The sequence below is a fragment of the Lolium rigidum genome, chromosome 3 (assembly GCF_022539505.1).
Source record: "Lolium rigidum isolate FL_2022 chromosome 3, APGP_CSIRO_Lrig_0.1, whole genome shotgun sequence".
Classification (NCBI taxonomy): domain Eukaryota; kingdom Viridiplantae; phylum Streptophyta; class Magnoliopsida; order Poales; family Poaceae; genus Lolium; species Lolium rigidum.
Genome location: NC_061510.1, coordinates 312614824 through 312631025, shown reverse-complemented (window position 1 = coordinate 312631025; position 16202 = coordinate 312614824). Strand labels below are relative to the sequence as shown.

The 16202-nt window shown below is 44.3% G+C and overlaps 2 protein-coding genes across 2 annotated transcripts; both read left to right on the top strand.

Annotated features, from left to right (window-relative positions):
* The first annotated feature begins 738 nt into the window (after positions 1-738).
* Positions 739-6104, top strand: LOC124703724 (E3 ubiquitin protein ligase DRIP2). The gene is made up of 7 exons (XM_047235949.1): positions 739-867; positions 2244-2343; positions 3311-3644; positions 3789-4216; positions 4328-4378; positions 5168-5240; positions 5531-6104. Exons 1-7 carry the CDS (start codon positions 771-773, stop codon positions 5702-5704), a joined length of 1257 nt encoding a protein of 418 aa, XP_047091905.1. The 5' UTR covers positions 739-770; the 3' UTR covers positions 5705-6104.
* Positions 6105-9669: 3565 nt separating this feature from the next.
* LOC124699876 (probable prefoldin subunit 4) lies at positions 9670-11866 on the top strand. Its single transcript, XM_047232104.1, has 3 exons — positions 9670-9692; positions 9829-9939; positions 11586-11866. Exons 1-3 carry the CDS (start codon positions 9684-9686, stop codon positions 11844-11846), a joined length of 381 nt encoding a protein of 126 aa, XP_047088060.1. The 5' UTR covers positions 9670-9683; the 3' UTR covers positions 11847-11866.
* The last annotated feature ends 4336 nt before the right edge of the window (positions 11867-16202 follow it).

Sequence of the window (16202 nt, the reverse complement as noted above, 5' to 3'; positions counted from 1 at the left end):
GACCAAACTACCGATCTAGAGGGTCGATGGGCACACAGACAGGATGCCATCAAATCCCATACGTTGCCCTTTAAACGTATCCAAAGCTACCCCACAGAAAACACTTGTCACGTGTGGAAAACAAGCTCGTCGGTCACTCTTGTCGGGAAAGAGAGCATATTGTTTACACGTAAACCCGTCGCACAGTTGCATGCCCATTATTAATGGCACTGGCTAGACCTTCAATCTTCAGCAGCAAGCCAGCAAGCAGGATCGAGAGCATCGCGATAAAACAAGGCGCACATCGGATCGGACACGTCGGCGCTGGCACTGGCACTGGCACGCCAACAACGAGGCGAACCACCTCGCGTCGCAGCGCAGCGCAGCGTAGCTCGCCCACCTTTTTCTTTACCTTGTCTGTCTTGGTCGCTCTCAATCTCACCACGCATCGACGTTCTCCACCCGCTCCCCCCAAGCCTCGATCTCTCCTCCTCCTCCCTCCCGCGACGACCCCCATGCCCATAGCCATGCAGCCCGCGCACGCATCGTCGCCGGGGGACGACAACCAGCCGCCGCCGGAGGCCCCCCGCGAGACCGACAATCCTACGCATGATGCGGAGATGAAGGAAGTTACGGAGGAGGAGGAGGCGCCTGCGGCGGTTGAGGTCCAGGAGGAGGCCAAGAACCAGGAGGAGGAGGATGGGGACGACACCAAGGGGGAGGAGGAGGAGCAGGGCGGCAGGGGCAAGAAGCGAGGGAGGGGCGCCGGCGGGGCCAGGGAGCTGCAGGTCATGGTCAAGCGGGAGCTGCTCGCCGCCTGCATGACGTGCCACATCTGCAACCGCCTCCTCCGCGACGCCACCACCATCTCCGAGTGCCTCCACACCTGTGAGTCCCCCTCCTCTCCTTCTCTGCTCCCTCCACGATTCGCTTCTCTCCGACACACGTCCCTCCCTCGCTCGCGCCTGATCTGGCCCCCACGTACGGCGCCTCCGGGACGTGGGATCCGGCGCGCCTCTCGCCCCCGCTGCCGCCGGCGTGGCTCCCTGACGTGGGCGGTGCCGCGTTCGACCGCGTTGACGCTGGAATTCCGCTCAATTTAGAATCTTGCCGCCCCGGCCCATGCTGGGTCATGCCGCCTGCTCTGTTTTACGTGGCCTCTGCTTCTGTTCTACAGTGCGCGAGACGAAACTGTTTCTTTTCTTACCATGTCAACCTTATTAAACACGGCATCCTCGATTGCTCGTACTAGTTCCGCTAATAACTGAGCTGTTTAAGCAGATGTCTGCTGTTTACTGCTACTCCTCCAGATTGCCATGATGCCTCAAGCCTCATCCAAGACTCGATTGATTAGGCTGAATAAAACACCACTAAGAGGGACTTAATTGGCCATTACTGTTCTGCTTTCGTGCCTTAGAAATGTCATCTTGCCTGAACTCTGGTCTTCTGGCGTCGATGCTACCCTTTAATTGGGAATCAAGGCAATGTGACATCTGAGATCTTTCGCCTCGCGATTTGGAAGGACGCTGCTGCCTGCCCAACTGCTTGCACCTTCAGCCTCAACTGTTCGGCGTCAGTAAACTAACTTTTTACTCAGCATGGAAGATGTTACCCATGCTATCTAAGTACACTCTGTAGTTCCTTCTGCAGCATTTCTGTTGTTTCTTGGGTAGCACTGTACTCTGTGTTTTATTGTTTATTCCAAGGTATGTTCTGCAGGTAGTCTGTTAGGTGTCTGACTCTGACCCTATAGCAGACTACAGAGCTCAGTGAGCTCCAGAGTAACATGAGTAGTGGGAACTGGGACATAAATTCAATTCGCCTGGGTGCATACGCCCCTCTACCAAAAAAACATATTTTGAAGTGTTAATTTTTTTTAAAAAAAATCTACATGTACAAAACCTATATTTTTTATGGTCTATGTAAAAAAGAGAAAACTTATCTTATGAAAAGTCTTATTTTTAGCACTGAATTTTGTCTTTTTTACACACGACAAGTTGTTTTTTCATGAAACGACTTTGTGGATGCATAGCACGTGAAGATGTGCATGCAAATTTTTTGTTTCAATTTTTTTACATTTTAAAATGAGTCTAAGATGCATTTTTAAATAAAGGGGAGCATATGCTCCCATGAGCCAAAACACTACTCCCGGGGCGAACTGGGAGCTAAATGTTCTGTTCTGTCTCGAATTCATTTATCATATACTACTGAAATTGTCTGTCATTGTTCATTACTTCAGAGCTCTAATTCTGCGTCTGATGCAGTTTGTAGAAAGTGCATATACAAGAAGTTCAATGATGAGGAGGTAGAATCCTGCCCAAAATGTGGGATTGATCTCGGCTGCACTCCAGTTGAGAAGCTTAGGTATACTTATGCTTATGACTATCCACTTTGTGTTGATGCAGATGTTAAGCTCAATATAACTGTGTGTTTGTGCTTCCAGATTTCACCCTAATATTCAGTTTTCCTGATTTTTTTCACAAAATAAATTTCCATTAGTACGTAGTACTTCAAGAACTTAGCAGCCCAGTTCCAATTCGGAATATTGACAAAATTTAAGCGAACACAATAGGAGGTAACACACTGGAATAAACTGTAGAAATGCTGAAACCTTAACTGGGAGACTTAATAACTAGTTGAGCAAGTCCCGTGGACACAAAGATTTGGGGCCCCTCACATTGTACAATATTGGATCCTCGCATGTAAAACTTCTTGACAATTCAGCAAGAAATTTGTGCAAAGTAGGGCACTAGGACTGTAATACACCGATGATGTTGCTTGAGTTGTATGCTTTCTATGCTGAGGATGTGAAATCATAAGGGCTTGTATCGTCCATAGACTGCCGTGTTTCTTTTTGGCTATCGTTGTGCTTGCTTTAATTCTTGTGTCCGTCGTTCATTGATGCCAATTTTCTCCCTCTCAATTAACTATACTGGACTACTGGTAGCCTGTGAAAATGTTGGTTGATGTCAAGTTCCATGATGCCTTGGAAAACCGTGTTGGATGTCAAGCTCATTAATAGCCTGCGAAAACCGTCTGTTGCTGTCAAGCTCATCGATAGCCTTTGAAACTGCACTGTTATAGTTACCGTAAAATATGTGGCATCCGAAATGCACCTAGCTAGTTTTGCAAAGACCCTAACTGTACATGTGTGTGTGTGTCTGCGTGATGGTTAGTGTCAACCAAAATCCGACTTCAGTATTCACTGCACTGTGTGAGTTGTTGTGTGTGTGTCTACGTTGTAGTCGGTATTTCTAAAAAAAGACACTGGTAGTATTTATTTTCTTTTATATGTCCTTCTTATACTTGTTTTTGCATTTTCTATATTCAGAGCTGATCACAGTCTACAAGATGTAAGATCCAAAATTTTCCCATTCAAACGCAAGAAGATCAACGCTGAAGATGCTGCATCTCCTATTTCACCTCCCAATAAAATAAAAGAGAGATCTATCTCTTCATTAGTGGTGCCTACACCTAGATTAACACCGACAGGATCGACTGGGCGGCGGTCAAGGGTAGTTACCAGGAAAGCTGCTGCTGCCTTGCGTGGAGTTGGTCCTACTACTGACAATGCTGTGAAAAAGGAAAATGATTCGAGTGACAAGAATGCTCATAGCTCAAGCGTGCCTGCTAATTTGGGCAAAGTGCCGAAAACAAAAAGACAGGTAAACAGGCACACCATAGCATCTTTATGCTAGTTGCGTTGGAGTTAGCTATGAAGTATGCATACTAAAAATCCCAAAATGAAAATAGAGTATTAGCTCATATAATGGACATGTCTGTAGTAACTTGGTCCTTTTCTTCTCCAGATTTTGTCAAATGAGGAGGCATCAAACCATTCCTCCATTAAAGATACTGAAGATGATAGTAAGGACATGACAGATAACGCCGAGCTCTGGAGGCCTTTGAATTGTTTGGTAGAAGCTGCAAACAGGACAAAGTCTATTAGGTCGAGTTTACAGAATTCAGCTGTTAAAAGAGAGCAGCTTAATGGTTCTCCCAGTAGTACATATGGTAACAAAACAAAGCCAAAAGAGCATCTGAAGAAATCCAAACTGGAGGATGATAAGAAAGATGCTCCAGTTACACCAGTGAGACTAAATAAGAAACTTCAAGGGACTGGGCGGAGAAAGAGAGGACTTCGAGCCCCAGTAGATGTGAAACCTGATGGTGCACTTACGCAGAACGCGAAGAGATTCAGCTCCATATGGTTTTCATTGGTTGCCTCATTTGAACAGTAAGCATTGTCAATTCATCATACTGTCATATTTTCACTTTCTTATAAATTCAGAAGCAGAAACAGCTCGTACAGGCTTGTATCTTATCTTCTTCTGCCATTTTTTGTCAGGAAAGGAGACCCACCTTTGCCACAGATTCCTTCACACTATCTGCGCATAAAGTAAGTTCATATTTTGCTCTTTTTTTCTTGATATTTTATGAATAATCTGATTAAAACAAATCCAGATCTGACGTTGACATAAAATCTTGTTTAAATTCACACGCTGGATTACAGTCAGATATATGACAATAAAGAAACCGAAAGAGTGAAATACTTATACTGAAACAATAGTTTCAGTATTGTTACTGAACTTTATCGAAAAAGGCAGTATTTGTACTGAAATATTTTGTTTCTTTAGTACTCCTTCCGTTCACTAATGTAAGACCTTTTAGCTTTTTGGTAAATGCATGTATCTAGATGCGTGTTAGTGGGTAGGTTCACTAATTTTGGTCCGTATCTAGTCCACTTTGAAATATCTAAAAGGTCTCGCAGTAGTAAACGGAGGGAGAGCGTGTACTCGGAGGGAGAGCCGTGTGCATCATCATGATGCAGAAGCCGGGGTCAAAATCCCCATTTCGAAAAAGTAAACGGAGGGAGTAGTATTATTTATCTGCCATGTCTTGACATGCTGATGCCTTGCATTGAAATCTGACGTTAACCTTTAAAACAGCACCTCCACTTTGAAATATCTAAAAGGTCTTGCAGTAGTAAACGGAGGGAGTAGTATTATTTATCTGCCATGTCTTGATATGCTGATGCCTTGCATTGAAATCTGACATTAACCTTTAAAACAGCACCATAAGAATATATTGTTTTTCTCAACTGTATCCTTTGAGAGCATGTGTTGTTATTTCTCAACTGTATCCTATGAGAGTTCCGTGTGGCTAATGCACTAACTGTTTTACTCAGAGATGCAAACATACCTGCTTCGTCTATCCAAAAGTACCTCGTGCAGAAACTCAGTCTCCCGAGCGAGTCCGAGGTAAGAGTAATATTATCTGTCATATATGATGTACACTTATTCTTTATACGCAATTGTAGATTTTTATTCTGCTACTGTTTATGTGCATTAGAACGTGTAGCTCCTCCCACATGTGGTTCATCATTTTTTTAAAGAAAATGCATGTGAAGCCTAAACTGCTACCTCTTAAGAACATTTTGCACATTCAAAATGTCAGGCCATTTGTTTGAGTTCTGTGCATGCCTCTGTAAGCTCAAATAAGCATGTTCACTTGTCCGAATGGTACCACTACTCAATCTCAATGTTTACAGGTAGAAATAAATTGTTGTGGGCAGTCAGTGGACCCTGCACAACCTCTGCGCAATTTAGTAGAGCTGTGGCTGAAGGGGCGATCGACGCAGGCAACACAGGCCACTGTAGGCTCCCCTGCAGAAGATTTCGTAATGGTGCTAACCTACGGACGGCCGAAGGCCATGGCGTCGTGAGTACACCGCGTATATTTCAACCAATTTGGCCGTTTCCTGTCGACTTAAGGTGGGGTCCCATTGATTCTGCCATAGCCAGCCATTTGCTGGGCCGATGGAAGAGGCCAGCCATCGGAAGTTGAACTCCCCGCTGATACACAGCCGCCTCGCATTGCGGCTGGCTCCCGAGGCAGCCAGCCCTCGGCGACATATTCATGTATTCATTGATGTTTGTAGATGGTGCTGCTGTTCGATTCTATTATGATGTATTTTTTTCTCTTATTTATTTATTATACACCAAAGATAGATGAAATGTGCTGTTTAGATGGGATATAAAGAGAGGAAACAGTTTCAACCGTTGATGCTTTAATTGTAACAGATCGACTAGAGTGGAGTGATAAATTAACATTTGGCTTTATCATGAGTTCATGACTTGCTGTAGTACCACAGCGTAATTATACTGTATGCACCCCTTCTAAAGAAAACGTGCACGGATTTTGAATTAAATTCTGTATTTAAGTTGCAAGGGCAACTTCGTACTGCTATTATGTTCGATCTGTACATTTTTTGGTCTTTGTATCTTTATGGTATCTTGAGAGGCCGGCCAGAGTTTCAAAGCTAAGTTGTATCCTGAATCAAAATTTATTTTAAGGGTTATTCGATATAAAATAAAATAAAAACGCAGTGGCTATTCAGCCTTGATTTTTTATTTATTTTAAGGGCAGTATCCTGAATGATATAGCCGTTGGTAAATGTTTCATCAATTTGCATAGCAGCAGAATACTCACGGGGAGGCTACAGAAAACAGTGGAAATAACAACTTTCAAAACAGGAAGTCGGTTAATGCAGTACAAAACTCCAAATCAACCAACCAATCATGTCATAAAAGCTCAATTTATGTTTTGAGTTCCGTGTTTCTGACCAAATTATGTATTATTTTTGTACTAACAGAGTGCAACGAAAAGCTGCACTAATGCAACAGAAAATTTACATATATACCAAATACACATATGCACCAATGAAATATACAAAAACGTAAAAAAAACAACATGTGTATGCAATATAAATTATTTATCAACATACGTATCTTACCACAATTCTAACAAAAACTACAGTAACAGAACAACATTTGTCGTAGTTTATGAGCACATATAAGACAAGCGTAACAATTATCATCATACATCAACATTGATATCTTATCTCCACTACTTATAAAAGCGCGAAGTTGGCAGGAACAATTGATCTCCGCCGTTTATTGCTCCACATCTAATGGTGTACGTTGCTCCAATGACGTTGTAAATTTTCTCTCCTTCTCTGTTTTGTACCTCGCCACTAATTACGGATTTTTAGGCTGGGCAGTTTTTTCTATCTCCATCTCCATCTCCACTACTTATAAAAGCGCGAAGTTGGCAGGAACAATTGATCTCCGCCGTTTATTGCTCCACATCTAATGGTGTACGTTGCTCCAATGACGTTGTAAATTTTCTCTCCTTCTCTGTTTTGTACCTCGCCACTAATTACGGATTTTTAGGCTGGGCAGTTTTTTCTAGATTGAAAGTTCGCTTCTCACTTTCCAAACTGACGTTCGCCGCAGCCATCTCGCCACACCCCCACGCAGCCGAAACGACGAGGAGGAGCATGAGCCCCAACCAGAGAGCGAGGCGAGCAGGCAGGGCCGCCGCCAGCGGCTCCCGTAAACTGCGCCGCGGTGTGCCGCTGCTGCTCTCATGTCGCTGTTGCCGGTCGTGCTGCTTGTCGCGGTCAGGCTGCCCTCAGACCTTGTGCGGGCGGCGAGGCTGAGACGGTGCGGGCGGCGAGGCGATGATCGCGATCAAGGCCACGTACACTGGATGAAGAGGAGGAGGCGGTGCGGGCTATCGCGAGGGGCGGGGAGGCGGAGGCCGCGTGGAGCTGATGCGGTAGATCTGATCACAGGCTCGCGCAGCACCTCCGACCGCTCCAGCATCTGCCCCTCGCCGAGGGCCAACGCCTGGAGACGACAGCGACATCAGCTTCTCCCTGTCGAGTGTGCATGTTTATTGTATTGTACGGAGTATTATTTTAACATCTTGATACAACATGTGAGCGGAATAGTAGCTTCATGAAGCCTGAAATTACAAGATTTGCTCCGAAAAACCTACAAGGCTACAACTGAAGGAGAACCTTCAAAGATTTTACCTGTGATATCCAATCACTTAACTGATGCTAATATGTTTCGTAGCTTGATGGCTTGTCACTGTTGATCTTTTGTAGGCTGCAGTCATTTGCTGATGAAGAAGAGCAAGTAACAATCACTTGTTGAACAAGAAGAGTAGGAAACTATTTTATTGTAAAAACGTGCGTTGCACGTACACACTAACTAGTCACAATAGTAACAAAAAATACGACAACAGAACAACAACGCCCACGTAAGAACTGCCTTTACCGGTCAACAATAAGCAAGTCAAAGACTGGGAGTGCTAGAGCTTAATTTTCCGATAACATGATTATATTTATCAAGACTGTCAATTACAACCTAAATTTGCAACAACATAACATCAAGAGCTAGTCGAGACATGAATAATGCACACAACCAACTTATTAGAACAAATAGAAATGAGCATGGACCCATCAAAGCAGACCACCAACAGTGGCAACACCTAGATTGCAAAATAGGCTCTCCAACAAGTATGTTTCCAAGAAGGGAACATTACACAATAATTGTCGTCACTCGATCCAATCGCCACTATAGCTAGTTCATAGGTTTTCAAATTCGAGATAGTCTGATCAATCTTGAGACAATGTCTTCAACAAGGAAACAACTAGAGATCCACCATTTCTAGACACTTCATAGAAGGCCATTTGGACCAACACCGACATGGCTCCAAAGTTGGCGGCCGCCCATCTTGCACATCTTCTAGTCATGCTATCTCTTTAGAGATACAAACAACAAGAAATGTCACATCAGCTCTAAATCTGAGGTTTCTGGTGTTTCCGCTAGTCTTAGTGGTGATGACAACAATAGGAGTTTCAAGTTTTCTCGAGTTTCATTCTTTTCTGCACGTGGAGTTCTTCTAAAGTAGTACGACCGGCAATTTATGGTTCTACAACCAACATTCCAAGGGCGTGTCCTTGTACGGAAGGCTTTTAACGATATTATTATATTAGGTTCTCATCTATTTGGGGGGGGGGGGGGTGATTCAATTGGCTCTTCAATACATTTGAGGTTAGTGCAACCTGTGTTCGTTTGGTGTTTAGCGATTTGTTCACCATGATCTTGGAGGCTTGTCAAGATGCAAAAAAAAAAGAGGCTAGAGATGATAACTTTGAAGAATTCCGCTGTAACTTCTAATTTTATCAGGAATCTTTGTGATTTACTTGTGTTATACATTATTCGATCAAGTGTACATTAGTTTATTTGACTTGTGTTATATGGTATTTGATTTGGTATACTTTGGTTTATTGATAAAGTTGAAGTCGTTCGTATTATCAGATGTTGAAATCATGAGGAACATTCACACTCTTATTGTTCAAGATAGCAAAACAGTAACACCTTGCAGCATTCTAGAAAATAGAGAAGCCAAGCAATTGCAAAAGGGATAATCGAGAAAAATGGTTTGAACACATTTTGCATGTTTTGTGATGATTTGTTGCGTATGAAAAAAGTGTGTGTGAATTTTTCTTTCATTTAGCGTGTGTACATATAGCAACCTATATGTAAGGGCTAACATCTGAAATATATTTACCAAAAAAAATGATTACAAAGAACATATATTAGTACTAGTACTAGTATACTAGTAAGTTGTAAACTTGTAATTAGTGTTTATGAAAAAAATATGAAAGTAACCTAATGGTGCCCCTTTCGGCCATCACAAGGAAATCCAACGGCCAATATTTCACCATCTCTGTCCTATTTTCTCTTTCATCCTTCTTCCTCTCCCACTGTTGCCCCCAAATCCAGCAGCCCCGCCGGCGCTTCTCATCCCGGGCCGACGCCGACGCAACCCGAAGGGCATCGGAGATGCAGCAGGTACGCAAGGAACAAACCCTAGCGCCAAGCCGATCTCCCAATGGCGAGGGGTTGTTCCTGTCGACGTTCCCTGTTTTGTGCGCCCGTGCTTCCGATCTGATGTGATTCTTGCGGTGTTGGTGGGCTAATCCTGCAGGGCGACGGCACGGAGGCGCAGGTGACATGGGAGGACCAGCAGAACATCAACCGGTTCGGCCGTCTCAACAACCGCCTCCACGAGCTCGCTGACGAGATCAGGCTTGCCAAGGTTTCTTTATCTGTTCCGCCCCCCTTCTGTTTCTCGGACTATGATGCACTTGTTGATATGCATCGTTTGAACTGTTTCCAACGAGATAAAAGACGAGATTTAGGCACTTGCCATTTGGATGAGCCGCTGAAGGGCTTTTGGGGGTTTCTAGCCTATTGTGGTTAGTTATAGAGACCTGAGTAACTAGTATCATGGGATCACAGGGATTTCTGGGTTACTAAGACTTGCAAAAGGCAATGCTTTGTGCTCTGTTGTTTATCTTTTGAGGAGGCGATTTTTCAGTGAGCTGTAAATTCCTGTTTCACTGTCATGTGAATGAACTGAACAAGCATCTGGGCTTATTGGTGTCTCTGCATCTGAATTGTTCTTCATCTATGATCACCTGCGATATTTCCTTGGTTGTGGTATGAAAACATGTCATTACAGTCTGTTTTAGGTATTTGATAGGTTCTCAATTTTCATGGCTAATATTAGGTCAGATGATGGAATTTGCTATGGGTATAGTTTATATGTATGTACGTTGTCTGTTACCTAGCAACCCATGCATAATAATATTGAGAACTGGGGATACTGCAGAAGTCTTCTTTGTGATGTTCGGGAGATTATGTGAAGTGTTTGAAAGGAACTAAATCTTCTCGTAAAGTTGTTACGTTCAGTTACCTCTGTCAGTACCCTTTGTTAAGCTCCATATGCTTTTATAACTGCAATGCTATTTTATATAAACAAGTGAACACAATAGGTTTAGCTCGTGATCAACATTTTGGTTAAATAGATTCCCCAGTTGAGGGCTCAGGGTCTTTAGCAGCTGGGACTACAATTCTCGAATCGTCACATAGTTGTCAAGTCATGACCAAAACTTCATCACTAGGCAGAGGAGTTGACCAACTGTGCTACTAATGTTGCTTACTCGTTCCGTATTTGTCTGTTGGGGGACTGGGAATTCAGTATGAACCGTGCTGTGACATCATGGCCTAACATGTGTTGTTGTGCTAAGTGCTAACATTCAGCCTCTTGATAAATATACAAGAAAGTTGCAAAATATTACTATTATGGTTGATTCATTCGGTCTATCTGAACTTAACTTGAGAGATGACATGTAAAGAATGAACATGAGTGCTAGGCTAAGAAATTACAGTGGTTAGACTATTATGATTCTTAGATATATATGTTCATTCCTCCAGATGCTGATTGATGTATGCACATGATACATTGTGATGTCCATTTTATACGCTAGCTGATTAATTTATATTAGGTGCGGACATGCTTACCTTTTATGTAAAAGTAAACACAACCTTCTGATCGTGGCATTACACTGTTTCTTTGTTTCGCATGAAATATTTTGCATGCCTAAATGAGAAACAGTAGATTGCCTAATGTGAGTCTTTCCGTATTTAGCAAAAAAATGGAAACTTGTGACTGCAGAGTGGCCATTTTTTGGCACTGGCTGTGAGAATGACATGTCAGTCCACTGAGACTCAGTCATTTTTTCAAAACTGCAATCTTTGTCCTTCCTGATAGATGCTGTGTTTTTGGCTACCAGTATTGCATGGCGTACAATATGCTCCTTTGCCCTTCGTGAATTTAAACCAGAATTTCTAAAACACCACAACCCTAAACGCTATTTGCCTGTTTCCTCTATTTTCCAGGAAGCAAATGAAAACCTTGAGGATGCTGGGAATGAACTTATCTTGTGTGATGAAGATGTGGTGCGCTTCCAAATTGGAGAGGTGTTCGCGCACATGCCGATGGATGATGTGGAAACCAGGCTGGAGCAGATGAAAGAGGACGCGGCTAAGAAGCTGGAGAGGCTGGAGGAGGAGAAGGAATCCATCCTTGCCCAGATGGCTGAACTGAAGAAGATCCTGTATGGGAAGTTTAAGGATGCCATCAATTTGGAGGAAGATTGAAGTTGAGTACTACTGGAGCCGTCTTCCAATGTTGAATCATATGACACCTCTGTTCTGGTTCAGGTGCTTTGTTTGTCCCGATACATTGTTCCTTACAGTGTGCTTGCTAATGTAACATATGGGAGTTAATTCTCTTGAGGTTAACATGCGAAAATGTTGTTTCTTGTTTGGTGACCTGTAGATTGATATGAGGGTATGTTAGTTCTATTGCTTGCCCTGTTAGCGGAAATGTTTGGTTCTCTTACGTTCATTCGAATATTGAAACTGTGAAGGCAGTCTATCGAGTTTTTAGTTTGTGTTTTATTCGAACATTGAAACTATCCGTGGAACTGGGGTGACAGCCTTTGCGTCAAACTTGGTATCACGGTTAGCCATTTATTGATTCATGATATCTGCGTTGCCCTGTTTATTGGAGGGATCCACGGACGGACGAAAATCTCTCCTTTTGGAGCTCCATCTCCGATCAGAGGAAAGTAGGAAACAAAAGCTCACCATCCATAGAGCCAAGATAGGATTCTTTTTTTTCAAAAAAAAAAAAAGATATACTATAGGATTTGCAACCTGTGAACCCAAAATGCACACCGCATCCATAGAGCAATATAACTACTCCTTACCATTAGTATAATGTCCGTTTTTCGGGTTTTTAGGAAAGTACAAACAACATATTTATTGACCTCTATATTCTATAGATTTACATCATTTTTTTTTGAACAGAATTTACATCATATTTAAATGATGATATTTAGAAATTGTTGATTGTTAGTGGTACGTGGCGCTGTCATGGAGATGAAGGTGCATGAGGCCGCGCAAGGTCCTCTGACAAAACTGTGGAGGCGGCCTTCGCTTCTCCTCCAATTTTTTCATTTGCTTAACAAGGTGATTTTTTTTTTCTATTTGTCTATTCATGAATGAGTATATGCTAATATGTTGTTCAATTGTTCATGTTTCAAATTTGAAGTTCTAGTGAGGGCTTTGTCTTAAATAACAAAAAGGAGAGGCCTAAAATACACAGATCGAGGAGGATGACGAATTGGAGTTGGCATGGAAAGCTCGGGCCACTCTTGATGTAAGGTGTGGAGTTAAGCAACCGACGGACATATTTTGAAAACAAATCGATTAGCGCTTTAACAAGGAGAGTGGAGATGATATAACACAATCATCACTCGAACATAGGTTTCTGACAAACATGATCGGTGACACAAGAACACAATAAGAAGATAGAAAACTATGCAGAAACTCAATTCGGCTCCCGGGTGCGTATGATCCCTCTACCATAAAAACATATTTCCAAGTGTTAAAAAATTTTGACAAAATTTTTACATGTACATCTCCATAATATATGTGTATTCGTGAAGTTTCACGAAAAAATGATATTTTTTGTAGTCTAAGCGAAAAAGAGAAAATTTATCTTGTGATAAGTCTTTGTTTCAGCACCGAATTTTGTCTTTTTTACACACGCCACATGACATGTCGATTTTTCATGAAACGACTTTGTGAGTGCGTAGCACATGAAGATTTACGTGCGAATTTTTTTTTTTTTTTAGAAACTACGTGCGAAATTTTTGTTTCAATTTTTTTGACATTTTAAAATATGTCTAACATTATTTCAAAATAAAGGGAGCATACGCTCCCATGTGCCAAAACATCACTCTCAAAACTATGCTAGGTTTGTATGAACTATGTGCTATAGGTTATTGGCACACCACGCATAGGGTGTTTTGTGCCACCGAACTGTGCATCCATCCTGCCCAAACTTGGTGCGCGGCGCCATCTCCAGCAGACGATCCAACAACACTCGCTACATATATCCTGTTGACATCATCAGGTGAGCATGCATAGGTAATGAAGACAAAGACCTCACTTGGATAAATTGTCGTGTATGGCCCGATTGACTAGCTAGCGATACTAGCTAGCTACTCCATTGTCGACCCTTCGGGTGGCGGCTGGCCGGCTGCGCCACGACAGTGCAGTGGTCGGTGTCAGGGCGTGATCCATCCGTTCCTTCTGGGCAGCCAGGTTGCATTTGCCCACGCATCTGGAGCTCGTCTGCATTTGGGTCGCACGTATCCACGGATGAATGCAACTGTTGGTCGCATGCAACCGAGGCCCCTGCCTCCTTGATCCACCTCCTGTTGCCCGGCCGGTACACGTGTGCGCGCGCCGCAATTGGCGACGTCGCCGGCCCCTAGCCTCCTCGTGATCTTGTCGATCGCATGCGCCTATACGGCCCTACCTATACGATTGGCAGTTCACCAGCTGCGTCCGTTGCCGTTGGTGCATGCAAAAACTCGATCTACATGTATGTCCAAACTATTCGTATAGGAGGTTGTAATGTTGTATACTACACTATATATATTCGCATTTCAGCTGTATAGATAGGATACACCACTGTTGGTTTCCTGGGAAAGTATATACCGTATTAGCTCTGAAGACGAACCATGAAATACCACGCGCCGGAGTACGACGAAGGCGACGAAGAGGACAGCGGCGACAGCCATGGCAGCCGAGATCGCCGGAAGATGACCGGCGACTGTCCCTCTCAGCTCAGCGACGAAAGGTGATAATATCACGTCCTCTTGTAGCGTAGACTGTAGGTCGACACTGCATACGTACTAGTACAAGCTATATTTAGCTGACTACATACACGTTACTACATATTTATCTACTGCAGAACGGAGCTGTTGGAGCTGCAGTGGCGTGACGGGTGCCCCGTGGAGCAGCCCGTTCTGGACAGCCGGAGCAGCGACAGCGACGCCGCCGGCGACGCCTCTTCGCCTGCAGGCGAGAAGAGGAGCAAGGCGGGCGACGCGATGGGAGGCGAGCCGGTGGAGGAGTGGTGGAAGCTGTGGCGCGAGGGGGAAAGCTGTGGCTATGCCGCCGCGGCGGCCGCGAACGGCTACCCGCAGCAGTTCGTCGACGATTTGTCGTCAGTGAACGCCAAGGTGGCACCACCGAGCGCCGGACCGAACTACCAGACGAGCACGGAGGCCGACGAGACGGCGGACGAGCTGTGGAGGCTCTGGAGGGAAGGCCATGGCAGCTCCGCGCCTCAGGTTGTCTACACATGTTCACTAGATCCTCTTACTTTGACCCACCGCATTCGGACTAAAAACGGCAGCAAATTTTTCTCGTAAAATTCACACTTCGTGTCCGAAGTGCGCGCAAGGCTGCTACTTCAATCTAGACCTTCTAATCCTAATAAAAGGTGCAACTTTGATTAGGTGACTAACAGAAAATTATTGTTTTCAGCAGGATTCTTCGTGCAAGAACTCGGCGTTGAAAGGCAAAGACTCTTTGTTACCTAGCTCGGCGGCGTCGAGAGGCGGCGGCCGTGCGCAAAGGCATTCCTCCGAACAGGTTTCTGTACTGAACAGAACAGTCCATAATAATCTATATATGCAAACCTAAACCTGCACCAGCTTACAGCTTAATAATACTAATTACAATACTGATCCTCAGTTCGATCAGCAATGCTCTCAGCTGGACCATGCCATTGAGTACATGAAGTCACTCCAGCAACAAATCCAGGTGGTTAACTGCTCTAGCTTTCTAAATCCGCTCGTACACTACGTCGCATGTACGTGTGTTTATGCGTCAATTCGTTGCAGGTGCTATCCACCGGCGGGTACGGCATGCAGCCGCTGCTGTTTCCGTGCGTCTGCGGCCAGCAGCCTCCTCGTCCTGCTGTAATTCCGGCGGGGACGGTGCCGCCCCTCTGCCCAGCGGTGCCACCGCCGCCGCCACCACCACCAGCCACCGCGGCGCCGCATCTGTACCAACCACTGCAACCACCGCGGCCTGCAGCAGCCGCAGCTGACCTGAACCCGAATATGGTGGCAGCCGGAGGAGCGCCGGGCAGCGTGCCCGGAATGATTGGCATCGGCACCGGCTTGGGAGAAGAGATGGCGTGGAGCACGTCAGAACTGCCGTTTGGTGGCTGCGCGCGCTGCAGCTTTCGTCGTCGTGCAGGAGATTGCTAGTACTGTTGGGAACTTAATCGGGACTTCCGGCAACGCGCGGCTACTATTATGTTGTTGTGAAGGCTTTTTCTATACTCCCCCCACCCTTCACAAGATTTTGTTAAGTTCCAAGTTTTAAGTTATACTCCGTAGATTAAGTTGTAGAAATGTATATTTGGTTTTCTTCCGTACGATACTTTTTTTTGCGAGGTCTTCCCCACTAAATTGATTTCCAAGAAAGTATAATACTTGTGTTACCCCCTCTCCCTCCGGTCCATAATAAATGTCAGAGTTTAAGTGCAAAATCGCTCAATGTTGAACCAGGGGTTTAGTTCCAAATTTCTCAAATTTAAACTAAACCCCCAACAGTTATTATGGATTGGAGAGTAGCTAAATA

Bases quoted from the DNA above. Each gene is read 5' to 3' on its own strand.
- LOC124703724 (XM_047235949.1), top strand. From the start codon at position 771: ATGGTCAAGCGGGAGCTGCTCGCCGCCTGCATGACGTGCCACATCTGC. The intron at 4,217-4,327 runs GTAAGCATTGTC...ATTTTTTGTCAG, and splicing joins TTGGTTGCCTCATTTGAACA to GAAAGGAGACCCACCTTTGC. The intron at 5,241-5,530 runs GTAAGAGTAATA...CAATGTTTACAG, and splicing joins GTCTCCCGAGCGAGTCCGAG to GTAGAAATAAATTGTTGTGG.
- LOC124699876 (XM_047232104.1), top strand. The intron at 9,940-11,585 runs GTTTCTTTATCT...TCTATTTTCCAG, and splicing joins ACGAGATCAGGCTTGCCAAG to GAAGCAAATGAAAACCTTGA.